This window comes from Synchiropus splendidus, chromosome 14, assembly GCF_027744825.2.
Source record: "Synchiropus splendidus isolate RoL2022-P1 chromosome 14, RoL_Sspl_1.0, whole genome shotgun sequence".
Classification (NCBI taxonomy): Eukaryota; Metazoa; Chordata; class Actinopteri; order Syngnathiformes; family Callionymidae; genus Synchiropus; species Synchiropus splendidus.
The window spans coordinates 4,761,038-4,788,454 of record NC_071347.1 but is presented as its reverse complement, the minus strand read 5'-3'; the positions used below and the strand labels follow the sequence as shown (position 1 = coordinate 4,788,454).

Here is a 27,417-nt window from a genome sequence, read left to right as displayed (position 1 = left end):
GTTTTGCTGCACTGTCTCCAGGAGACGCACTGACAGAAACATCCAGCTGGTAAATCTCATAAATGTTCCTTCCACAGTCTGATCCACTTTATTTTTCTCAGTTGGGAACTCACAACTGACAGATATTTTTTCTGAGCATTTGTTTTTGTTATTACGGCTATTTTATTTATATTAAAGCACTCAAATGTGCTGTTTTCGCCCATGGGTACGACCGTCCAGCAGACTGGCTCAGCTGCAGGCGAAGCTCCGGTCTCACCGGTGAATGGACTGGTTCAATAACAGTGCATTTGAGTGCTTTAATGTCAACAAAACACCTGCAATTTCATCAGTCTGATGTGACGAGTCTAAATATAGTGACATTGTAATACACATTCTAATTTTGCTTTCATCAGCAGCCTCGATGCCAGACTACATAATACTACTTCCAGTACATGGAAATCACTGACCTTTCTAAAAACATAAACTGCACCTACAGTGACCATGGATTGATGAGCGGATGTTAGAATGTTGATAATTTTTTTCTTAACAACAAAACGTGATTTTACGATTGCTCTTTGTGTCATTCTCAGGGTTTTCTGAAGAGCGAGCGTGTGTCGAGAATGGTTCACAGTGGCGGCTGCTCTGCCAGTGACTTCCGTGAGGTCTTCAAGAAGAACATCGAAAGAAGAGTCCGCAGCCTCCCGGAAATCGACGGCTTGAGCAAAGAGACCGTGTTGAGCTCATGGATTGCAAAATACGACGCCATCTACAGGGGGGATGAGGACATGCGTAGGCAGCCGCAGCGAGCCCACCTGAGTGCTGTCTCTGAGCTCATCCTCAGTAAGGAGCAGTTGTATGAGATGTTCCAGCAGATCCTTGGCATCCGAAAGTTTGAACACCAGCTGCTCTACAATGCCTGCCAGGTGTGTCAACATGAGATTTTACTCTAATATCCTACCATTGTTAACTCAACTGTAGTTATCATAGGCAGAATGTACTTTGCTACTATTTCTGGTTGGGTCATAAGCTGTAACACATTTGGCGTGTGTGGCTACCTTCAGCTCCCAGCATGAACACACATGGAGACAGTTCGAATGTTATATTCCATAATTATAATATTCCATTAGTCCATTTCATTCTAGAGTGAACTTGACGCTGACCAACTAGGCTACTAGGCAACTCCAGAATCATTTTACTGTAGATCACCACATACATGGTGCAGCAATGCTCCCTCATGGCTGGATCTCGTGACAATGTGTACATTTGTCCTCCTTCATCCTCTAGCCAACATGGCTTGGTCCTACTTCTGCTCGATTCCCGTTGCCAATGATTGTGTGCAGGTGTGTGTCTTGGGCTTTACTTGTGTTTGGGAAGAGGAGCACTGCGCGCCATGCACAGCTCTGCTGCTCGTGATGGGCGAGTCAGCACCTCAGCATAGCTCTATATAGCACAGAAAGAATGTCACCACATCCAGGTAATCTCCTCACGTTCGTAGATCGTCAACATGTTTTAATTGTTCATGATTTAATGTCATCGGATCAGCCACTTATATCACCAGACAACTGAGGTGAAATTGGCTCTTATTACACAGCACACCTGACAGTCTCTCACGGCACACTAGTGTGCCACAGTACACGGATTGAAAAACACTGTTCTAGAGATTGGGTCAGTGATTTTGATTCTTTGTCAACATGGTTGTGTAGGCTATTATTTAATGCTACTACGAATTTTGCTTTTCTATTATCTAGCGTGTCCTCACTGTGCCTGAAGGAGCTCCTTAAGCACTTCCATAAGAAGACATGCACATACTTTAATTGGCCATCCAAAGTTTCCAAAGGGTTATGCACTTTGTGAGGGAAGTCTACCCGTCCTGTCATGTCAACTACCGCTTGACCGATGCTTGCTGACATTTGCTCAAGGCAGGAAATACTAGTTGACAGTTGTTTATTGTTTTCTTTGGGGATAAAAAGGGAGAAGAGGGCGAGTTTAAGTATAAGATAGTGAAGAAACCCATTTTAATGAATCGTGTAAACCATTAGGTCAGGCCGCGGCCGTGAACTGCTGAACTGGCTGAGGTCAAAATATTGTTCAAAGACTGACTGGCATTTAACTTTGATGCATAAACGATACCTCTCGCCGCACATGCTCTTTTGCATCCAAATGAAGCAAGATCAGTGCCACAGATATCATATAGTCCTTACCTCAGTTGGGCATTTCTTGTGGAATCAGTCATGGATACTCTTAGACAGTTTCCAAATGAAGGTTTCAAACAAAAGCCTGCATCATCATAACATCAAGTCTCATGTAACACAACGACCTGATTATGTTGGCAAGCACGCACAATCTCAGTTCAGGCTGAACACAGACCAGCGTTAAAGCGCCTGCATTGAACTGGCTTTGTTAATATGCATGCACGAATACCACTGCAGCCAAGCATGAGACAATCTGGGCTGTATCATGGTGGGCTTTTGCCAAAATCTTATTTACATTTTGTCCCTATTGCTGTTTTTTTTGCCAACCGTGAATTAACTTTGGTTATTGTGTACACCTGTATTACCAGCATTGCCATTCCCAGATAGACAGCTTTCTGTTGTGTAATTGTTTGAGTTCTCTCTGGATTAGGTATAATGTTGACTTCACTACAAAACTGCGCAGCAGCATCCCTAGGCTCAGTTAGCCTAATTTTTGCCTGAAAAATGTTTCTCAGTAGTCTGTGTAAAAATTGAACAACCCCAGATCTTTGCTTATTCAGTTAAGGTGGTCTGTGTCTGACATTCATGTGAATGGAATGGATCAGCACATAAAGATGAGAATAAAGATACAAAGTGATGTGAAGGAGCACAGGTGTGTGCCCTTCTGTTGTGATGATTTGAAGGTGTTAAAAATAGAAGATGGGAGGACCTGCATCTGGTGAGCTGTGGAGACAGTGTGGGAGATGGAGAGGGGGGAAGCAGGTGGTCTGCAAGGATTATTTATGCTCTCCCATTTTGTGATGGGTTTCTTTTAGAGTAATACATTCTTCTCTTTGTTGTATTGTCTCATCTTAAATTTGTAGTTAAATCCTGTCGTGATTAAGTCTAACTTCTTTGGTACGCAATGCATTGTGGGTGCTTTCTAGGAAGACTTAAAGTTGAATCTGGAAGAGATAAGGCTTTCTCTTTCAGGGCATGGCTTTGAAACTGCCTGCCTGCAGTGATTCAAAAGAGCATGGATCCCCACTTTTGAAATGCTTTTTAAAACCTCATGTCGCCTTGCTCTTGCTTTCTCCTCCCTCTGCTTTCTGATACTTTACTCTGCTTTATTTATCTCTACACTTGCAAGCATGGACATGTGTTGGTGAATTTGTGTGTGTGCGTGTGCGTGCGTGCGCCCGTCCGTCCGCCCGTCCGCCCGCCCGTCCGTCCGTCCTTCTGTCCACTATCTTACAATTAAACTGTTGAGGTTGGTGGAAGTGGATACCTTACTACTGATCCATGTGGGCTATACTGTAACCCTGTAGCATTGCTCTGTTTGAGACCATTGCACTGACTATATTTACCATAAAGTATATTGCTAAAATATATGTAGGGCAATGATTTGGAGTTAAAAAAAAAAGATCACTGCTTGGAGGCCTATCATATGTTTGAAGACATCAAACATATGAAACAGGATATATTGAATTGTTTAGCAAAGAAAAAAAAAACATGTTGAATAAGGTTGACTCAAAGTAGCCACCTTTTGCTTTGTTGGCAGCGCTGCAAACCCCTGGCCTTTTTAATGACCTCCATGATGTAGTGACCTGTAGGAAAACTTTGTCCGGTGACTGCATCGTGAAGCTTATTGGAGGAAAGCTCAGAGTGAGCAAAGTACTAATCAAAGCAAAGCGTGGATGTTTTGAAGAATCTAAAATATAAAACATGTTTTGCGTAATTACACACTTTGTTTACTACATAATTTATGTGTTCATTGATAGTTCTGATGCCTTAGGTGAGACTCTACAATGTAAATAGTTGTGAAAATTAGGAAATTGAGTGAGAGGTGTGTCCAAACTTTTGGCCTGTACTGTAGCAGTCTGGAATGGTAGAGGAGGAAATCAAACAAGGCAACTTGCACGCGGCAATTAATCTAACTTAATGGCGAATTGATTTAATTTTTTATTAGCGTTCGATACGCACGTACTTATACCTTTTCTAATGTTTGGAGACAGTTGCAGTTAAATGCAATTGCAGTTAAAAATGTCTCCAGGTAAATCATCAGGTCCAGAATACCGATTTGAATCAAAATAAAGGTCTCCACTTTTACAAGTGTTCTCGGAATCCTTTGGAGAAGGTATTCTTCCTTCAACTGTAGGAGAAACTATGATAATAAGTATTAGTCTCCTAAAAAGTGGCCTGAAATACTTCAATATAAAATTCTACCATTAAGGTTGGAACACCTTCTTCCTCAAAAAAATAAAAAATGGCCAGAATGGCTTTATAAAAGGATGACCAGATTTCGTATTGTACGCAGAGTTTTGAATACCATACATGTTTATGAAGGTACGACAGATACAGCACTGGACGGCGAAAAAGTGTTCGATACAGTATAGTGGGGATATATATTTGACGCTTGTCTTATTTGTAATTGTAATGGAGTCTTAGCATTCAGATGTAATAATCATATATTTGGCATTCATACAAATAAAACATTGCCTCGCGTTGTACGCGGATGATGTTATACGTTTTACCAAATACTTGAATAAATTGGTCTGTAGACAGTTTGCCGTTGAAGAGGCTGAATCATACTCTTACTTGCCTTGTTTTTCTCCATAATTTCGAGCATGAAGATGTGTGATACATAATTCTTAACATCCTGACGATTACAATTTTTGTTTACCTTTTCTTTTTGTTTCATGACCGTTTATAGAAGGTGCAGCATAGTGCAGAAAAAAAACATTGAGTGTGTATTAATGTTAGGGTGATGTGAATCTGATATCTAATATCTCACCTTTGGCAGATTCTTACTTTAGTCTGACAGTTCGACACTTCTGTAGACAACTGCTCATCCTCTATACAGCGTGTTGCTAGCTGCAGGTGAGTACCCAAGTTGAAAAGGAGAAGCCTGCACAATGTATTTCAGAATTTTCACTGTACCATGAAGTGAAGTCTACATTTTTGCAACCACACTAGAGCTTCTGAAATGCATTGAAATTAAGGATTGATCATTCCTAGTACTGCATGAAATCATTCTGTTTCGCCAGCCTGAAAATATTAGGACCAGCTTGTATTTTCTGAAAGCAGTACCATGTTTTTGGTCATAAGCCAACAACCTGTCTCTGCTGTCACAGTATTGCAAAGAACACACTTTGTTTTAACTAGAAATGTGTTTGTTTCAAATGATTTCCTTTGATTTTGCTATTGATCCACAGATCCTGCCGACGTAATGAAATTCTTCAGGCAAATGAATCAGTTGAACGCAGCATGTTGTGCTGTCTTATTTTTCTTTAAACAAATCTGCTTGTAAATGGAATGAACCTGTTTCTTTCATGCTCCAGTGTAACTTAAGGTGACTCATCATCTTGCTAGCGCCGTTGATAATTACTAACACATGGCGAAACATAATAAAATCCCTTTAAGACTTCACCGTGACGCCCTCACTGTTGTGTCTTTGTTTATCCTCTTTTGATACATTAACGTTCGATTATTGAGCAGATGCCATTTTCTGTTGCCTATACATTCAATGTATGCTTCCAGTTGTCATTGTTTAGCATGTTAGTGTCGAATAGGATTGTCGGGGGATGGAGAGCCGCTTCCCCTATCATCAGCCTTGAATGTAAACAAGCCTTGCCATCGTGATCAAAACAGCTTCACCCGAGTTATTGTCATTATGTTGCTGAGCACATTCCTCTGCATTGCTTTTTATTTCTGACATGTGGATTCAGCTTCCATTGTGATTCATCTCATCACACACGTCTGAGGGGCTTCATTTAAACTCTTGTTGTCATAGAAATGCCTCACGAGTAGGGATTCAGAACGGCACCAGCAGAGTCCACAAAAAAAGAGTCATGGTAACAAAGGCAATGTCTTCTCTGATCCGTGTCTGGTTAATCTTAAGGCATGTTGTCTAACCCAAGTACCATTTCTTGTCTGTCATGGAGGAGGGCTTGGTCTTTTTTGAGTAACACTAATGAGTTGTTCATTCATCTTTAGCGGTGTATTTGTCTCTCTTTAAATTCACACACCCTTCACGTGAAGTCACTTCAATGTCTTTTCTGTGGTCGGATATACCTTGGATATGCTATTTTGACCGCTATGGTGGTGATCTAGATCAGATGATGTGCCAGATGTGTAACAACAGTGCGTCTCCCCACATGTTTTCAGAATGTTTGTTGGCATTTTAACTTTTTTTTTTTTTTTTTTTTTACTGGCCAAGACAATGAGTGAATCACAACAGATGTGCCTCTGTGTGAATGTAGACACAAAAGTATTCTGTGGGAACTTGCATGACCAAGTGTATCAGATATGAATATGCATACTGAAGATGTGTTAGAGCTGTGTGTCTCTACATGTCATCCCAACAGTTGGATATCACAAACATGCAAAGGACCGTATGATTCAACTTGGTTTTGAGCTGTGCAAGGTTGACCAAAAAAAAGATGTAGAAGGAAAAATCTTAAATGAACAGTAGGAGTTAAAATGTGTTAATTTAGTTTTGTCGTCCATTTTGAGCTCAGAGCACTCCACTCACAATTTCCTGATGAGCTATTTAAAATGACTGTAAAATGTCATTTTAACAGAATGATGTTCTTTGATCACATTTTGGAGCTGCCTGTGATCAGCCCCACTATTTCAACTAATCTTCTTGGCAGCCATTCTGATTCCCGCTCAAATGAAACATCTTATCTCCCCGTGTGTGATATCCGTTGTGAAGGTTCTACTTTTGTGAGTTGCTTCAGGCAGGCAGAGCCATTTCATGGTGTCCGTGCCGTGATTTGTAGAGTTAACAGATTTCTGCCTCGTAAGCAAAGCCTGTCAGTTCCTCTACTTCACTCACGCGTCTCGCTGTTTGCATGAATGTGAGTTGGTCTTGTTGCTGAACTGGATGGGGCTGCTAATGAAAGTATGGAAGGCTGGACAGTTGGCCTGCAACCATTTTTGTAAGAATTGACTTTTTTTTCCATTCATCAATGATTATGTTTTTCATTTTTTTTAATTAAAACCCAATTTCCAAACTTGAATTCAGAATCAGAACTGAGTGCAAGCAAATGTGCTTATTGAACATCTTTGAGGACTACTATTAGTAATATAAAAAAATAAAAAAATATGGCCATAGATATTGCAATAAAAAAATGTCTCCAGGTGAATCATCCAGTCCAGATGGAATACTGATAGAAGAAATTTGACTCAAAATGAAGGTCTCCACTTTTACAGGTGTTCATAGAATTGTTCAGAAAATGTATTCCTCCTAAAATAATAAAAAATGACCAGAATGAGTTTATGAAGGGACGACTAGGATTCCATAATGTACACAGTTTTGAATATCATGCATGCTAACGAAGGGCCGACAGATATGGCTTTACTGTCACTGGACATTCTATGTGCACATTTGTTCGACTTACTTGAATGGTTTGGACTGGGGGAGTGTTTTTGCAAGTGGTTAAAATCCTGTCCGATCAGCCCTATGCAGAAATAACAACATTTCATCACCAGTCAGTTTTAGCAGGGGTTGCTGGCAGGGATGCCCTCTCTCACTCATCTTATTTGTACTTGCCACTTCAAATATGTGAATAGTTTCACTTATTTGGCAATAGAAATCACCCACTCCTAACAGGAAATTTTCAAATTGGGAATAAGAAAGGAATAAGTCTAATCACTTATATTTGGCTTTTGGTGATTACATTAAAACATTTAAGGAACTTTGAGGTACAACATTCTGCAGAAACCTTTTTATAAATACCTGCAGCTGAAATTCTTCGATTGAATCAGGTAGGAATCAGAAAACCCAAATTTTATCATTCTAGGAAGAAATCACAAAAAAGCGTAAAAATTTGTAAAGGAATTATTTCGGATATTTATAATGCTTGCTGTTCAGAATCCTCCAAAGCTAAATTAAGGACATGGAATGGGGATTTACTGAAAGAAATGGCAAGAAAAATGTAGGAAGGCACATGCAAAAAAGCTAAAAAAAAATTGTCAGGTAGTACCCTCTTGAAATTTCAAGTGGTTTATGAATGTGAACATAACACCAAAGAAATGAAATAGGTTCAATCCTAACATCCCTGTTATATGTATGCAATAGATGCCAGGAAGTAAGGGAACATTTACATTAATAACAGTGTGTGGTAATGTCCAAAGATGCTAGGATTTGGGGGTGATGTTTTACAAGCAAAAATGCTTCTTGTTGACATGGAAAAGTCAAAACCTCAGTTACAATTGTTTCCAATGGAGTGGATGATGTACACATTGAGGGTTAAAAAATACTTTGAAAACAATATGGGGCCCTTTTTTTGGACCGTCTTAAAAGAAATGACTTGTCAGATCTACTGCAGGAACAACTTACTACATTAATTGTCATTTTAATTGTGCAGAATGAGTGTTTTTTGTCATTTTTCAGATGGGCTTTCTGTCTGAATGTTTTTGTACTCATTTTTAAAAAATGCCAATAAACAAATATTTGGAAAAAAAAAAGCCCATTAGACTAACACAATGAACATGTTTATGTTTAACATCTTCCGAATATATAGGCATTTTTTATGCCGAGTTTCCTTACCTTACTTCAGTCTCAATATATAGTTTTATCAACTGAGCTTTATCTTTTTGTAATGGTTTTTGAAGATGCCAGCCATGCATTGGGGCTTCATTGTTTTCCTCCTTTCAGAAACTGTCACTCATGTAAAACAATTCTGAGCGCATTAATTTAAGTTTGAGAAAGTACTAATATCCCTCTTGGAGTCACTTACAAGTAGGTTCAAGAAACTTTACTTTGGTTTCAAGTGGCAAATTTCTCCAGTTTCTTAACAGAGTGTGGTAGAGTTTGAGTTGGCTGAGAGCTCATTTGTTAGTGTGTTAATGTGATGTTGCATAGTAACTGGAGGTTGAACAGGCAGAACTGAACATTGAAAAGTACAAACAGCACCTTGGAAAACCTTGGAGCGCCACTCTCGCAGACGCCTCTCAGTCAAGTGGCAGATTTATGTTCTCTTGGAGATGGAACATGATTATAGATTAGTGGCATGAGTGCTGTTACCAGGACCTGGCTGTGCCCAATCATTTTCACTAAGTGTTTTTTAAGCATGTGACAGGCAAGTGTGGCGACTCGTTTTGAGTGGGTTTTCCTGGAGCGGCATCTTGTGGTTACTGGTTGTTACTACAGGTGTTTAACCGCCTTCTGAACTCTGGATGGAACATGGCTCATCTCACTGGGTGTTGGGATCACCTGTCTTCTTTGTACCAAAATGAGCATGGCCAATGTTACACGACGATGACTCAAAGATGGACTCAGAACGGGTTTCCTCTGTAAGCCAAAGCCAAACAAGTGTGTTGTGTTTGAGGCAAATAGAAAATACATGTTCCTCTTTAGGTCTGTTTAGTGTGAAGGGGTTCAGTGGCGTCAAGGGTTTCTGTTTATATGTGCCAATTGATTTTTGTGCTCATCACTACATTGTTGTTTTGTTTTTGTTTTTTTCCACAGCTGGACAACGTGGATGAGCAGGCTGCACAGATCCGCCGGGAGCTGGATGGAAGACTTCAGCTGGCGGAAAAGATCGCCCGGGTTAGAAATGCAAATGCATGTCTGAAATATGTAGAACCTGAAATGATACAACTGAGGACTTATTCGCAATAAGTAGTGAATTTTCAAATTCATGTCATTGAGTGACTTCCATTCTTAGAAAGTTAGTATCAACTGATGAGTACGGGGTCAGCTTTTCAGTTATGCTACTAGAATCTTCAGATTCATGAGTAACTTTAAGTAAACGTTTCTGCTATTGCATTAGGCACTGAGTATCAAAAGGTATTTGAAAAAAACAAAAAATGAGGGTAATGGATGGCTTGACTTGTGTTTTCATCTTACTGTTATGTCCTTGCTTGGAAAAGGGAAAATAACAAAATGGCTCAACAAGTTGTTGTAAGTAGTTATTTAATTGAGATGAGAACAAAATACAACAAAATAATCACTTACAGTAATGAAAGTCAACAGAACAGAGGCCAACACAAATAGATTCAAATGTGTCTCTTACAGTGAAGGGCCAAGTGCTACAAGAAGCAGCCATCCCTCAGGAGTATTGGTGTCTTTAAAGACTGCCAACATCAGGTGGCTGCAGCTAATAAAACACAAGAAAGTTTTATAACTGAACAGCAACACAAATACTGGATAGCTATGAAAAACAAGACAGAAAAGAAAAACACTGACAAAAGCGTTCCCACTGGCACCAAAGATGTACGAAGTGCGCGCACTAGCACAGAATGACAAACTAATATTGCATTCACATACCAAATTAACAAAAGTTTCTTTAGAGTTGGAACAGCAGAGCACACCAGGGGCACAAGCTCCACAAATAACTCATCACAAGAACTATTTCAAAGCTAGCATATGCAAAAGACAACGCTAGCATACTTTAAGAGACAGACTTTCCCTTTTCTCCAAGCCTTGGACACATGCTACATAAAATAAAGGTGAGAGAAAAGGGCAAATGGACAGTAATTTTGTCAAAATGGTGGTAAAAATGAACTCTTTCAGTTGCTGTCTCAAGCTAGTGGCAAAAACTTAGCTCAAAGAACAAGGTGTTGTAGCCTGCTCCTCTACCTTGCACACTCTGGTTAAGCAGCCCCATCAAACGCACCTGCCTTTAATAATTAATTCCAGCTGTGAAGGTTGGCCTGGTAAGGTAGATTGGCTCCTTTCACCCCACGTTTCAACTGAAATTGTACAAAAATGCACTGAAATGAAAAGCAACAATACTACTTTACACAATTAAAGTAACTTTAAAACAGAATCCCGGATGAGCACCCAATTGTTCCTTGTTTGGGAAAAAGGACAACAAAATGGCTGAGCACATTATTGTAAGCACAGTTTTTAATTAAGATAAGTATAACAAAGTATTTGACACAAATAAAAGACACAACAAAATAATCACATAAATTCAATGACGAAGGTCAGTGGCCAGCACAAACGGGGCCATCAATAACACCATGTTGAGGTGGTCGATGAGGTCCTAATGATTTCCACTTCTCCTGACTAAATATGACACTTGCAGGAAAGGAAACATCCCAAGTTCGTCTCCGCTGACATGGAGGGGCTCTTTGTAGAGGAACTGCGATCTTCTGTCAATTTGTTGATGGCCAATCTAGAGAGTCTCCCGGTGTCAAAAGGAGGACCAGACTTTAAACAGAAGCTCAAACGCTCATCCTTAAACAACTCCTTCCTGGACCTGGGAGACGAAGGCGACGTGCTGTCCAAGTCTGACGTGGTGCTGTCTTTCACGTTGGAGGTTTGTTTTGATGATACTATTTCTGTTTCCTTCTTCTTTGAGCCTTCAGTTTATAGGTAATGTTAATATGAGACATTCCAAAATAGAGAGAAATGAGTGACATAACTGAAGTCAAGCATAAAACAAAACACTTCCATCCCCTTCTATCCATTAATACACAATTGCAGAGTAACATGGTACTAGAAAAAAACAAAACAAAACACAGCCACAAAATCTGAACCAGGTCTTACTTTATCTATTTAAATTGTTGCCTAGTAGACTCACTCAACTCAATATGAGTAAATACATTTTATCCATCAGTGCTCCCAGCAGCCTGATTTATTGCCCGTTGTTATACTCCTCCTGAAGATAACAGCAAGCTCAAAGATGATGGCATTTTCCGTTACTGAAGAGAATAATCCTATTATGATGGATGTTGTTCCCCAATATGTTTTAATTTGAAATCTTTCAGCTATCCTTTCAGTTAAGGATACCGGCTGTCGTACAGAATTCATCAGCAGAACGCATACTGTTGAACTGTGTGAACAGCTAGCTGTCAAGAAACAGTAAATAACTGCAGTGTTTTGGTCACTTTTCCAGATTGTTATTGTGGAAGTTCAAGGGCTCAAATCTGTAGCTCCAAACAGGATAGTTTACTGCACAATGGAGGTTGAGGGTGGAGAGAAACTGCAGACGGACCAGGCCGAAGCCTCCAGACCACAGTGAGTGCGATTGTGTGTTGAAAAACCAACTTTGTCTGCAGTTTTGTCAATACTATTCTTCCTGGCTTAAAGCCAGTAATGGTCACAAAGGTAAGGCCTGTTGAGGATCTCGGTAACTCCCAGGTGAAGTAAGCAGAACGTTATGATATAATTTACAATAGATATATTCGATTTGGGATGCTTTGTATTGATGCCACATATGAGATTCTTCCACTTTTCTTGGATGTTTCGATTGTTGTTTTGGGGACAATTGTGGTCTCTGAATTGTTGCTGCCCTTTTCATTTGTTCTGGCAGCCAGCAGGAGCGTTTAATGGACACATTCACCAAGAAGCCATTTGACCTTTGTTGTAACTGACCCTCGCCGTGATAGCTTGTTATGGATAGCAGCCTGTGATGTTGATGACATCAAAGTTAATTGTAATTACCCAGGACGCATAATGAGCTGTGATTGCATCATACCATTGATGGTGGCGGGGGTCTGACCATAGCATGTGAACTCATGTTTACTCGGTTAGCAGGTGCTGCTGATCTGCTATGGCTTAAGCTGCAATGAAGCTGTATATTGCCATGGCCAGTTATTACAGTAGTAGGCAACATGACGTCGTTCTTGGGACTGCCGAATTATGCTTAGTGAGGCCTCCAGCTTTTTATTTTTTTCAAAAAGAAATGGGGGAAAAAGACAATTTTTGCTTTCTTTAATAAAAACTCTTACTTAATACTTTTAGCTGCTTCTTCGTCCACTATGCATTTCCACTTAGCACTTATCTTCCTTAGATCAGAAAGTTAGCACAGTACAAGAATAAAGGCCTGAATAAAAACAAATTTATATCGGTCAAACATGATCTACCTAAAGATAGTATAGTATTTATAGTATCGCAAGATCGTATGATCATGTTACTTTCAAAAAGAGAAGTGAAAATTGGCTTGTTTTTTTCCAGGTGGGGGACACAAGGAGACTTCACCACAACTCACCCACTGCCATCGGTCAAGGTTAAGCTGTTCACAGAAAGCACTGGGGTTCTGGCACTGGAAGACAAGGAACTGGGCCGAGTGAGTCTCACTACAGTCAAATCCGTATGAATTACAGTGGTACATCATGTATAGTTCGTCTCCTGTTTGCTTTGTTAACTTTAATTGAACTGTGGTCATTATGTACATATGGTAGTCCTTTGATAGTTTTAAATTCTGATGTGTTTAGTGTCAAGTCAATGGTTTGCTAATAAGTTAGTAGACGTCAGGAGAGAGCTCAACTCTGCAGGAAGCAAGAGGAAAGACTGTGTTGTGCAGCCACCACCCTAATACAAGGTGGAATGTAAAGTCAACAAAACGCAAGTGTTGACCAGAATTAGCTATCTCCTCATTTTCCGAACAGGTGATACTAAACCCAACCACCAACAGTCCAAAGCAGACAGAGTTCCACCGCATGGTTGTTCCCAAAAACAGCCAAGACACAGAGCTAAAGATCAAACTGGCCGTTCGTATGGACAAACCGCCGAACATGAAGCATAGTGGGTAAGTCCAGTGCCTTTTCATTTTTTTAATTATACATATAACTAAAGCATCAAGTCTTGAGTTACCAGGACAACTATGCAGTTTCTACGTTGTACCACCAGGCGGCAGCAAAACCTCACACGGGACACAGTTTTCTACCCTCGATAATGTATTTATAATATACCTAAACTTTTATACACAATAAGGAGATCAAATCCTTATGCCTGGTCCAGCAATCAACATATATCCTTTCTGTAAGTTTTTTCCCCCAATAATTCCTCCATTACCGTTTAAATTACATTATTACTGACTCTGCAAATTTCTCTAATCGTGATCTATTGTAGTGCAATGTTGTAGAAAAGAGTAGAACGCGCTTGGAACAAAGCTGCCAAAATACTTAATTTTAAATTTCAAAGGATTGGATTGCTGTTACTTCTTGAGCCCACCAGAGTTCAGTGTTCGTCCGTCTGCTGCATCATTGCCGACTCTTTGACTTTTCAGTCATTTCTCCTTCTATTTTACGATGGTTTTATTTTTGTTATGAGATTAAATGACTGATGACGCTGTTTTTGCAAAATAATTGCTTATTATTTTAAAACTGCCTAAAAATAAATTATATATATATAATTTATATATATATATATATATAATTTATTTTTATGTCCAAGTATTACATTTACTAATGTGATTGAAACAAATACTGAGCAAATAAAATATTTTTGATGAGCAAAAGAAATTGTGCACCTCAGGTCTTCTAAGATTGAAGATGTCATTTATTTCATTTATACTGTTAAAAAAGACATTTATTTTATGCTGAAAGTATGTTATTGCTCTTTTTAATATGAGGTGTGAACTGTCATTTTCAGCCACAAATGATCATAGTCTTTGCATTTGGAACACGGTCAAAGTGGCATCATTAAATGTGTTCCATTCTTATTAAACATCCTTTGTCAGTAACTTGACATGAATGCCACCTATGACAAAGTATGATCTGCTTTTGTGAAATGTGAGGTATTAAATGAAAAAAAAAAAAAGAGTCATTTTTGTCATTCATTTCCTTTTCAAATGAATGGTGCAATCTGACTTGAAAAGGCTTGTCTTTTCTGCGTGGAAACATCCAGCTAGGTGATCAGCAAAAGATGTTATTTTTCTGCACTGAGGACTGTTAAATGCCTGTAGTGAACTCACTGCGGCGGCACTTTGCAACTCAGGCGCCACACGGCTGAATGGTTGTTGCGATCATGCGGCAGGAGGAGAAAACGTGAACAAATAGTCTTCAACACTGTCCGGAGAGCTGTGCCGCTTTTTAAGCCGCAGTTGAGCAAGCTGGCCCAGATTCTGCGTCAGTCATCACTGGAGGCCTTTTCTTTAAGAACGGGCAGCAGGGCTGAAGAACGAGGTCTCGCCATCGATTGATTTTTCCTCACTTGCACTTGTCTGAATCCCACGCTTCAGGAGGCATGCGAGCATCAACCGAGGGGCCACACTGGTCATTCTTCTACCTTCTTGAATGAGCTGCTGTCTGAGTCAAGCCCTTTTACCTTGACGGAGTGCAAGCAATGTGTTAATGTTTATCAACACACAAGTATAACTAGACACAACCTCTTCAATGGATGGAGATTCAACATATATTTGAAAAAAAAAAATTTTAATCCAATCGAAAATTCAATTGACTTACGGAAATCATTGAAAATTCTGCAATTTGTCATGAGAAAAATATGCACCCACTTCAATAAATCACGATCTCAAATGAAAGAAAACTAATTGTGATTTGTCACTGTCCGTTTAATTAAACTAGAAGCATCTGAAGCAAGTGTTCTCTTCCCTCTGGACTTGGTGTTGAGAAAGTGCCACAGTGATGTCCTCAAGAAAATGCCTGAATCACCTCAACTGACTCTTTTCTTTGTCGTCTTACCGCGTCTCATTTCAGCTGCTTGTGGCCTTGATCTTGCTATTTCAGCCAAGATGCCGAGTTCATGGCCAAACAGAGAGCATCCTCATGATTTGAAGATAGACTCCCCCAAAAGAGTATTTTCTTATTCACTCTGCTGGATGCAGCCTTCTCCTTAAATAAATCCTGCTGGAATATTATTGTCTCCCTTGGAAGACTTTAAATCATGTTTAATTTATGTATTGTGTTGTGTATGTTACTTAATAACATTGTATGTGTATGGATCATTTCACTGACCAAATTTTCTGAAAACCGAATTTGTTCATTTGTGTTTTAGGTATTTGTATGCGCTGGGACAAAGAGTGTGGAAACGCTGGAAAAGAAGATACTTTGTACTGGTTCAGGTGAGAAAACCACTTGGATCTTTGAACTGAATCTTAATTTAGGTGTAGTTAAGATCGGCAAATTACACATAATATCAATTTAAAACTCTTATTGAGCCGTTGTAAAATGATGAATCTACCATAGTTGATTTCTCCAAATGCGTCATTGCGGTTGTTTTGATTTTGATTTTGTTTCTTAGATGAGGTCCTTGAGATAAATAAAAGTTAGATTACGCTATTTTGCTTGTGGATGAGAAAATAAGGCTCACCGATTTATGAAACTTGGTATTCAAATATTAGTATATTTACTATGTCTGCTGTTGAACAACTAAATTGTTGCAACACGAAGAAAAGTCTGTCATAAAAAACAAAATTGGCATCAAATAGCATGATATCCAATGGGTCAATATAATTTGCTGATATCTTTCGGCTCACTTTGTCTCACAGTCATTGTTTTTACTTGTTCACCGTCATCCGCAGGTGAGTCAGTATACCTTTGCGATGTGCAGCTACAGAGAGAAAAAGGCAGAGCCTCAGGAGCTGATGCAGTTGGAGGGCTACACAGTGGATTACTGTGATCCCCAACCAGGTGAGCAGACCTGGATAGCTTCAGGTGCATCCTGAAAAAAAAGAAAAAAAAAAAAAAAAAAAAAAAATATATATATATATATATATATATATATATATATATATATATATATATATATATATATATATATATATATGTGGATTTTTTTGCCATTAAATGTGCTTCTGTTTTTCTGATTGATTAAATATGATTCACTCTAAAAGTTAGGATTTTATTAAATCCGCTGCGAAGACAATAAGAAAAGCAGCAGCAGAACAGTTGTCCACCAGTGTTTCCTCCGTCAGGTCTCCAAGGCGGCCGAGTGTTTTTTAACGCCGTAAAGGAGGGCGATCTGGTGATGTTTGCCTGTGATGACGACCAGGACAGGATTCTTTGGATCCAGGCCATGTACCGGGCCACTGGACAATCCTACAAGCCTGTTCCTCCTCTTCAGAGTAGAACGACCAACTGTCTTCAGGGAAACCAGAAACCTGCGTCACCTATCAGTAAGTCGCGCTGATTTAACGTAAATAGCCTCAGTCTTCTATAGTTTAATGTATCGCTTCATGTCATTAGAATATAGCTCCTTATGGAGTATCTCAGATTCCATGAATAAATCAGACGGATGATTAAGAGGTTGTGCGCAATGAAGTTGACGCTGTTTCTGTATGCTCATGATCGTCTCGGGTATTATTCTGGTCCCATTCGACCCCCTTCCTTCACAGTGACCAATGAAGTTAAGGTTTTTTGGAATAGGAGTTTTGTCAGTCACAGAGTTTGTCCCAATAAAACACAAATGTAAAAGAATAGACAAACAAAAACATAAAATGACATATAATAAAGCAATCCCTCCACTCATTGACATCAACGTATAAATAAGACACACTTACCCACACAGATGATCTACAATCAGAATGCATAATGTGAAACCTTACTCAGCTCACTCAATGTAGCTCACATTCGATCAAACTTCCCCAGTGACTCTTGGAGTGAATATCTAAATTTCCTTAATTTTAAGCAGCTCAGGACCTCACACAACCACTGATCATGAGTAGGAGGAAAGTTATCCGTCCGCCTGAATAAGATTAAACTGAGTACGATCAAAACGCAATCTGAAGCCCTGTCGATACAGATATCAATGTTGAACTGTGTCGGTTAACCATAGAAGCCAAAATCATCATCCCGATTTAAATTTGATCAATTATGCAACCCTATGTGTAGAGCTGTACAGTAAAAATTGAACATGGTACCAGCACCAGAAGTAGATCACTATCAGAAACTCAACAAAGATAAAGGGGAATTCTGTTTACCAAATACTTGATTTTGATCTTCCTCCCTCGTCACACCAATTGACTTCTGGTCCTCCTGTATCACAGCCATGAATCTCAGTGGTTGTTGTCCTCTTCTTTTTCCTGGTACCTCTGTGTCCAAAATGTTATGTGCCTCTACTCACATGTCCAAACTCTCAGTCTGGCCTCCCTAACTTTGCCACTTCTCTATATGAACTCTTCTCTGATATAGAAATACTATGATGTATATGTATGTAGTAATATCTATTTAAATCTTCATCTGGATTCGACGACCATGGAGTTTTACTAGGAATGGGGAATGAAATCACCATAGAGCACATGTAAGGAACTCCGAGTTGCTACAAGGCTCTGTGATGGTTTCCCTGTTCATTCAGCAGGTGAGATTGGGCTAAGCATATTAATTATTAAAATGACCATAGTTTTTTGTGTGATATTTCAAACGTACAAACAAGAATCGTGAAAAATATAAAGTGAAAAAGATAAGTTGCAGAAATCAGTTCAACATCGTGTCGTTTTTCTGTGCGATGGAAAAAAAGTCAATCCTGCTTGAGGCAGCTCTGGGTTTCAAGCTCTGAAACTCTACTGGGTGGAATTTGTACGTCTGGTCCGACACGTTCCATTATTTCTTACTTTATTGCTGTTTTTAATATAATTTCCTCAGGACCATCAATTAATTCATGCGCACTACACAATCTATTTTCGATTGTACATTCAGTATATTGCTACTATACGGAGCAATCGTTTCCAAGTTAAACGCAACGCCTTGTGCATTGCTTTCCAATCAAGGTGCAATAAGGCAGTATATTTTTCCATATATTTTTGTGATATTCAATGCTTGGCAAATTAGCTCCAACTTAAATAATTTGATGGTGACTTTTATTAACTTATCATGAAAACTGTCTTTCACCTGTCCTTTGTGTTTTGTTTTGTTTTTTACACTCTTAACTTTGTCATGAATGCTGTCATCTCTAATGTGCTGCTATTTGTACACTGGAGAGCGTCGCGTTCATCTTGTTTTGCAGTCGTCATCAGCCAGATTCCTGCATTGTGAAATGAAGAGCTCCTCACTGAGAGCTGATTATTTCTGTAATGTGTCGTTTGTGGGAGCCAGTCGGAGCTACTTCTCGTTAGGAGATCATCATAAAGCCTTAATAGAGAAAGGTGGTGACACACTGTTTGCAGGAGTAAATAGGTGTCCCTGAAATAGCTTTTAACTGGTGCTAAGTGCTGTGGTGTTTGTGTGTGTGTGTGCACAGGTAAAAGCGTGTGTTGGTCTAAGTTTGCCATATTAGTGGTTGTATCTGAAAACCGATGGAAAAAAAGACGATGTAAACAATTTCATCAGTCTAAAGTGTCCATGTTACTGCCCCTAAGTTTATATAGCCATACCACTGGTTTAATTCAGATAATGTTCTGTCTCTCAAACAAGTTATTTTCCTTCTCTGCTTGGAGGTAAATGACTTCAAGGGAACAGCAGAGACAAAGAGTTGAATAGTCTTCTTTCCTAGATTGCGGTTTTGTGTGGCCGATGGCTTTTCAGGCGACTGCGTCAAGTTTTTTGATTGTCTGCAGAATAAAAAGGAGCCGTTTTCACTGTCATAAGCCACTCGATGAATGTCTTCTGCAATTGTGCTCTGCGGATCACTTAAATCACTCAAGTCCGCCTCATCTGCTTCTTCTGCTATTGACGAATTGTAGTCTCATATCATAGAAGGAACTGTCAAAGCAACTGTGGATTATTCCGACAACAAAACGGAAATGCCCACACACGTGTGCATCATATGTCACTATAACCAAGTGCCAAACACATGCTCACTTTGTCAGTTGTGCACCTTATTAACTGAGAATTAGATCAGTCATTTTTGGATTCAGGGTTTCTCTCGATTGAACCCCAATTTTCTGTGTCCCTTATAAATGAACCAGTTCTGAGGAGCTTCTCAGAACTTTTCTATTTCATGTCTTAATGTCTATTCTTACCTGCAAGCTTCTCATTCATAGCCAAAGCAGAGCCACTTGGCCAGCTCTTTTACTTTAAGTCAAAAATTTCCCAAGGTGGCTGTCACCTGAATGTGTCTTTCACAGATGTTTACTCCTGTCAGTTGTGTTTTTCAGAGCTAGAGTGTCAGTTTGACAGCAAAGATGATCCTGAGGAGAGACTGTCTGTTAGTCTTAACCTCCTGGTTCTAAAGTCCTGGCCCCACACACAGTCGAACAGCTGAGGACACGTTTGTTCATGACACGCAAACTTATTTCAGATATTTTCTGTTTGAATGAGATGCTCAGCGGGATGACGACTGATGGACTGTCTGTCCGCATCACAACAAGCATCCTGCCTGCTGCCACGCTCCGACAGACAGATCAAGTCACATCTCTCAGGCTGCTGCACCTGAAACCCAAACGCTCCACGTCTTCCACCCCTTCGTGGTCTGCATCAATAACCTACCATCAGTGTCCACCGCCTCCTCTCTGAGCAGTATGTCACATAGATGTGACTGTTGCTGTGATGACACCAATGGAGCCCACATGATATGGACATAAAGAGAATGACCACAATAATCCTTCAGTATCCACTGCCCCTGAACACAGACTCAAGAATGCGCTCTACATATGCAAATATAGTCTAGTAGTTCAAGTCTCTGCACTTAGATTATTGGTCATTTGAAACCATGAAGTGTCTAGTGCATCCGAATTTCACTAGACCATTTCTTATTGGTTCATGGTGGTATCATTCTCTTTAATGGTTGAGCCTGCTGAACTCGTGGAGTTGAGATCGAACCATTGATGTATAGCCCCTTCAGTCTTCAGTCCCTTCAGTCAGGCTTTGCAGCTTTTAAGTGAGGTACAGGTACAGGTAACATGAGATACATGCAAATGACCTCAATGGATTAACGGTTGGACAACAATCACTTACATTTTCATGATATTTACTGCATTAATTGTCTGATTTCATTGATCATTCTCAGAATACTGAAGTCATTGATGTCGAGAAGGTCATGTAAGCGTGTGCTGTGATCTGCTGTGAGGATTTTTGGACAGTTGGTGAGATTACCAGATGAAATTATGGCTTCTCCAACCCAGAAAATGAACTGTCATTTGAAAAAAAACGTTTGTTACATGCACCTCCTATTTGCATGTGAATCACAGGTGGTGTGGAAGTGGAATGTTGAGGCAGTGAGTGAATTTCTCACTTTTTCTAAAGACCCAAAATGCACAGTGTTCTTGTGCGATCTATGTATCTTTGTGTTTATTTTTGTATTTCAAGACATTCCAAGTCGTATAACTCTGGAGACTGCTGTAATAGTCTCATGAGAAAGACTTGCAAGAATACAAAGTGAAGAAACCTGGAGACAATCTGGACCAAACTCGCCATCTGTGCCAGCAGCGATGACATCCATCCATATTTCTATTTCACACAAACCCCCTCCCTTGCCCAGTTCCCCTTTAACACGCACTCACCCTGCAGATAATAGCTGAAAGTTGGACTTGACAGGGATCAACATCGCTCCTCCGCCGTCTGTCTCTCAATCAATACTTCCCCTGCACCCCCTCCTCTTATTATCAGCATCAATCCATATCTCTTTGTCTCGTTTTCTTAAGAGTCCTTCACTCCATGTCTTTTCTGCAAATTACATGTAGGACAATCCTGTGTTTTGGAGGCAACACATGTAAAATGACCTAAATCGGAATTAGACGGAGGGAAAGCAGGCCACTTCACACAAAGGACAGCCAGATAAGGGAAAGTAGGATGGTTCCAAAGAAAAGAAAAACAGCGTCGATTGGAAGCTGATTGTGGAAATTTCACTTTTGCTGTCTTTTTTTTCTTTCGTACAAAAGCCACAAAGAAAGTAGGAAAGAGGTGGGGTGTCTTGGGATTGGAGGGGCGGGGTGTTTCAAATGTTTGAGAGTCCTCGCGGGCTTGTTCTGGTCTACACAAAACACCGAAATGGCAGTGTTAATGAAAAAGCAATCGCTAATGCTCGTCTCGGACACGAGGCCGCAGGCGGCATAGGCGATGGAAGCAACGCTGGCATTCTTCGGCAAGCCGTGGTCTTTTGTGGGGCCATGTGTCACGCTCAGAAACTTCCCATCCTGAAATGTACTCACAATAATGGCCGAGTGGTGAGTGTTAGGCTTTTCATTTGATGGGGCCATTAACAGGACGGCCTGAAAGGACTGAAAATGAACCCTGGTTTGTTCTGGCCTGGACCTCTTCTGCTGCTTTTATTTCTCTTTTTCTGTTGATTCTTGCCGACCCCAAAGCCTCGTTAGCATCAATTGCTCTGGGCGTCACATGGGCAAAGTGGACCGATGTAAAACATTTCACTTCCCCTTTTTCCAGTTGAAGCATGGAACACAAACACAGCCCAGACATGTTTACTTCTCCAACATTTGCAGCCATCTTTCGTACTACATACATGCAATCCATGCCTTTGCTAATTTGTTATGCATTACTAAATTCTGCGTTGAACCTGATTCATTTTTTTTTAATAATTGTATCCATTATTTCACTTAGTTAGATTTTTTGATGAAGTGTCTAACAACTAAAGGACAGAGCTACCACTCACTGAATCTTGTCAGGCTTGTCGTTTTCCTGGCTGGGTTTGTTCTCATCTCCCAGTGTTTTCCTCACGTCTTCCATGATGTCAGCTGACAACTTCACAGAGAATCCGAAGCCAACGGAGGTGGGAATGATTAACCACAGCACCACAAGCTGGCACTGCCAATGTGTATCAGCGAATAGCTGCACATCAGCTATTTTTTTTCAAAGTAAAGGGGGAAAAAACAGTATCGATGTTCATTTACCATTCTCACATCAAGTCAGATATATTCTATCTATTCTATGCACTCATGTCAGTCAAATATTTTTGGCTTTTTAAGTGTTGTTTTCAGTAATAATTTCCCAAGCAATTCTTAAATTAGACTAATACTAATCCAGTTTTTATGTTGTGAACTTGATCAACATCCATACCACTATGTATGTAACCTCTGAAGAACAGAGCTTTTATTGAGTTTTGCTTTTTGCGGTTTGAGATGGGCATCACTTATAAGGAGTAATAACTAAGCCATGTCTTTCCACAATATTGCACAATGAGTTTTCAGCCACAATAACAAGGAAAGGGGTCAAACAACATTTTTGCACAGAAAGTTCTATCCTGTTCTGTTTTCACTCATGTTTTGAGGAGTTGTTGCTCGAGTCTGGTGTCGTTGTATGTGCTTGCTTCCTTCCTACTTTTTTCTCACTGAAAAGGCTCTAATGTTGTTACATCACTACAAGATGTCCATGTGAATCTTTCCACCAGATCCTGTGTCTGTCCATTGGCCTTCTCTTCTAGAAAAAACAGACACCTTGCAACTCGCAGAGTTGTTAGTCACATGCTCCAGCACCAACAGTCCTCTCCACCGGAGACATGACTGAATGTTAATTTATCTATATCTATAATTGACTTTTTTTTTTTTAACCCTATCGTCTTTCCTCGTGCCTTAAACTTCTCTTCATGTTGTCTCTTATGATAATAGATAACCCAAACAATGTCCAGCCTTGTAACTTGCTATGTACATGAAAAGCACTGATTGAATCCTATTATTGTTTCAGGTCTGGATCCTTCTCAGCGTCACGGAGTAGAAGAGCTGATCACTGCAGCTCCATGCTGCTTTGATCACGCCACTCTGTTCACCATTTTACAGAAACACACCCTGCAACACAGGATGAATGACTCCTTCTCCTGTCTGGTATAGTACCTTATTCACTTCATATATGTTTGATGTTGCTCAATGTCAAAATCAAAACAAACAAAGGCTTTTAGAACATTTGAATTTTTCTGCCTGACTTCTGTCATGACCCCACTTTTGTTGTTACATGTGCCACTGCCTTCTACCTCTCACTTCAATGGGGGAAAACTGAAGCACTAATTTTAATGATGCATTTCCTTCGTTCATAATTGAAGCTTGATGGAGTTCAGTAAAAAACAATCTGAATATAATTAATCCTCCACCAGTGTCACTTTAAAAGCCCTTTAATCGTGGAATCATTAGATTATCATTACAAGTATAATTTAATTTATTTATTCATTGTTCCATTGTTTGGCAGAATTATTAAGTATTTTTGCCTGTGATGAAAACTAGTTTAAGTTGAAGAAAACACCCTTCATTGTCCTGCTTGGAGATGGCTTATTGCCTTCCTGCCTTCCTCTTCAAACCTAAATCATGTTTTTGGGGACTTAAAAAGCTGTCAAAATCATGTAAGTCCCATGTATGCATTTGAGGGTAAGTATGTGTAGAGCGTCTGTGTGTGTGCATGCATGCATGTGTGTGCCCAGGGGCTCTCTTTCCGTCAGATTGAGGGGATAAACGCTCTAATCAATACTTTCCTAATAGGAACATGACCCTCATGGACAACTGCTGGGTGACTCTATAGAGAGGTGAAGCAAGGGAAGCGGGGGGGCTTGGCTTGTCGTCGTGGGGGTGCAAATTGGGATTCCTGGTTGTTGAGAACTAGGCAATAGACTTATAGCCAACCTCTGAAGACTTTCTCTTTACTTCAACAAACAAATGCTGCCATTTTGTTTTATCCACCGATCAGATATGAGTGACTCCCAAACAAGACAAATATGATGCACACTTCTTTAAAATATTGGTTTCATAGGTTGAATACTGCATCATCTATTTTTAAATGATCTCTCCATAAAACTTATTTTGTCACTGTTGGTGTTAACAAATGGATGTTAAACACTAGGAATTAGGGGTATTTTCATGCATGATCTAGGAAGGAAGCATATGATTTACCGATATTTGGCAGTGCTGTTTAAATTTCAAGTTAAGGCCAATCTTGGAGTTTTTATGTCCTCCCCTTGCCTAAGTGGGTTCCCTCCATGGTTTCTGGTTTCACAGACTAGAAATTGGTGGCAATATACTGTCCCTAAGTGCAGCATGTGGATGTCTGTCTATTGTGCAGTGCAATGGACGGTTGACCGTAGGAGAGTAATGATTCACGTTGACAACAGTTCAATACGATTCATGGATAATAGTGGTTCATTTAGAATGATGCAATTCAATACGGTTCAGTCACTGGAAATGGACACTGTAGCTTTTAGGCCAAATTCTAACTTATGCAACTGTGACGTAATGACATGGATTCTTGTGGTTTGGTGTAAGGATGAAAGAATTCTGGACTGACAAAAACGTGAACAAATAAGACGCATTCACATCTTATTTGAAAAAAAGTGGGAAAAAAAAAAAAAAGAAAAAAAAGAAACAACCTGAGATTGAATTACCAGCATCCATGCCCCTGAAATACTGATGTGAAAAAGGTTGGTAGGTAAGATTGGTCATGTTGCCATTATATTTCACAATTACAAATCCAACACAACACAAACTATTTGGAACATCTCTGATCTTATATAAGTGGAGCTGCTTTTTTTCTCCATGCTGTTGTTGCGTTTACTTCTCAAACGTGGCGGTGACAAACATCACAGACACAATCACTACTAACAGACCAAATCAATTGCAGAAAAACACATTTATTTTGACTTAGATTGGTATATGCGAATATATATATTATGTATCATATTATGCTACTCAGAAAGCCAACCTGCTGAGCACAGATTGATGTAGTTGGCTTGTTGGGATATTAATCTATACATTAATGCACTAGATGAATTGTTGACTGATATGGGGGGGTCTCACTCCCAGCCAGTCAGTGAGAGCGAATGAGTTGGACTTTTATCACTAGTATCAACAGTTGTGTTTCTGTATTCCAGTGTCAGTGAATGTAATACAAACTGTGGCAATGAACCTTTTGGGCGCCAGTGTCGCGAAGTTGCGACAGGTAGCATTGTAGCATTTTAAACAAAAACTTTGGAATTTGTGTCGTTCTACTTTTTAATGTCCAATGGTAGATGAGTAGATGAGTATACAGCAAAAGGTATATAAGTGAGCATAGTAGTCCAATATTAGAGAAAGTCTGAGAGTCTTTTCTGCCTGTTGAAACTAAACTAATCGAACAGAAAATGGGCATCGTCACACCACACCAGATCTGAAGGAGTCACCATGTCCGGACATGTGTTGTCCTATCATCTTTTAAAAACCAGCTGAACATTGAGATGTCCACCGCTGTGACATCTGTGCCTCTTTCATTTCTTTACCTGCCTCACCAGGACTCCTTCCAACACTGCAATTAGAGCGATCCATTCACGCCGCCCCTCCAGCTTCTCTCTCCTTTGCCTTTTGTGAAAGCTCAAGGGCTTTGTGTTCCAACCTGAGCCCCCTTTTCAACAAACCGTCTGAGAAAAGGCCTTTGCCCCGACGTGGTGAGACATCTGTTAAGAAGTGGTGTGAATTCATGTCATCACTGGGGTCATATTTGATTCACAAAGAGTTGAGACCAACAACAACAGTGTTAAGGCAGAAACTTGGTTTGTAACTGGTTCTTGGAGACGTGGTAACCAACTCCAACTGTGTGGCTGGTGGTGGGTTTCACCTCAAGTGAAAAACAAGATGAGGTTTCCACAGGAAAATGAACACTTTGAAAAATGTTTTCTATCAATTGGTAAAAGTGCTCTATCATGTGTTTAATGAGTTAATTTCACAGTTAAATGAAAAACTCATTTTGTTTCTGTATTGTTTTTGATGGAAGTGGCAGCCCCATACAGTAAAGTGAAATCTGGAGTCATCAGCATCACATTTCTGATCGAGTCCACCACAAATAACTGAGATTCAAATTTTCAAGTTCTTGAATCGTTTCACTGAGGTGTTTTTCAACAACAACAGTTTGGCTTACCAATGGTCCCTTACTGCCACTTGTGGGAATGAAACCGGCACACTCTTCCTTCCTCCTATTTTACTTCACACTCTGCCTCGACATTTTCTTGCTAGTTTAGTGGATGTTACGCCCCTTGGAATCGCTGTACCTCAGCAATGATGACACAAGGACCAACCCTTACTGTTCCTCTCCTTGTTCTTCAGGAACAGGTCTTCCTGTCTTTACTCTGATCTGCTTGGTCTTCTTCGTCTTTTGTCTGAAATGTCCATATCTAATTTACCACAACTGAGAAGCAGATGTCTTCTCATATTTCCATCAGGTCCACTTGAACAATCTCCCATTCAATTAAGATCACGCAGGTGCTGTACCATTATGGACTCAGTTCTAATTACCTGCTTACATGCATCCGCATGGTTCACGCAGCCAGTTAAGCGACTCATGCTGGCGCCAATTAGAAAGATGTGAATTGGACGTAATCTGGCTAGAAGAGGGATATTTGGAGCTCATCACTATGTGACTTATCTGGCTGTCTGGATGTTTTTGTCAGAGGAGTAGATGTCCACGTACATTTTTAAATTCATGTGAAGAAGGGGAGTCTATTTGGAGACACTGGAATTTTCACAGTAGCTAGACCTTTTATTTTTAAAGGAAAGCAAAGGTAGTCGGAATCTATGTTTGCTGGCTTTAGTCCATATTATCCTGCAACTTTAAGCTAAATTATTCAGTTCAAAGTCAGTTTACCTGAGCTGCTAAAATCACTGTAAATGTGGCAATCTGGTCAAATCTATAATTTTAAGTATGTTCTACAGTTTAGGATTTTTACATTATGAAGTATGACATGATCATTTCCGTAAATATGCTTCTAAGGACAGAAGAACTCCCAACATCA

At 39.8% G+C, this 27,417-nt stretch overlaps 1 protein-coding gene across 6 annotated transcripts in view; it reads left to right on the top strand.

The window, feature by feature from the left end:
• cadps2 (Ca++-dependent secretion activator 2) overlaps positions 1 to 27,417 on the top strand; it is a 117,498-nt gene that overhangs the window by 43,321 nt on the left and 46,760 nt on the right. For all 6 annotated transcript variants that reach the window (XM_053884984.1, XM_053884983.1, XM_053884982.1 and 3 more), the window contains exons 3-12: positions 570 to 902; positions 9,628 to 9,708; positions 11,192 to 11,425; positions 12,005 to 12,126; positions 13,066 to 13,177; positions 13,500 to 13,639; positions 15,847 to 15,913; positions 16,373 to 16,481; positions 16,766 to 16,966; positions 23,364 to 23,500. In XM_053884984.1, coding sequence (XP_053740959.1) covers positions 570 to 902; positions 9,628 to 9,708; positions 11,192 to 11,425; positions 12,005 to 12,126; positions 13,066 to 13,177; positions 13,500 to 13,639; positions 15,847 to 15,913; positions 16,373 to 16,481; positions 16,766 to 16,966; positions 23,364 to 23,500 — 1,536 coding nt within the window. The remainder of the gene's footprint in view (positions 1 to 569; positions 903 to 9,627; positions 9,709 to 11,191; positions 11,426 to 12,004; positions 12,127 to 13,065; positions 13,178 to 13,499; positions 13,640 to 15,846; positions 15,914 to 16,372; positions 16,482 to 16,765; positions 16,967 to 23,363; positions 23,501 to 27,417) is intronic.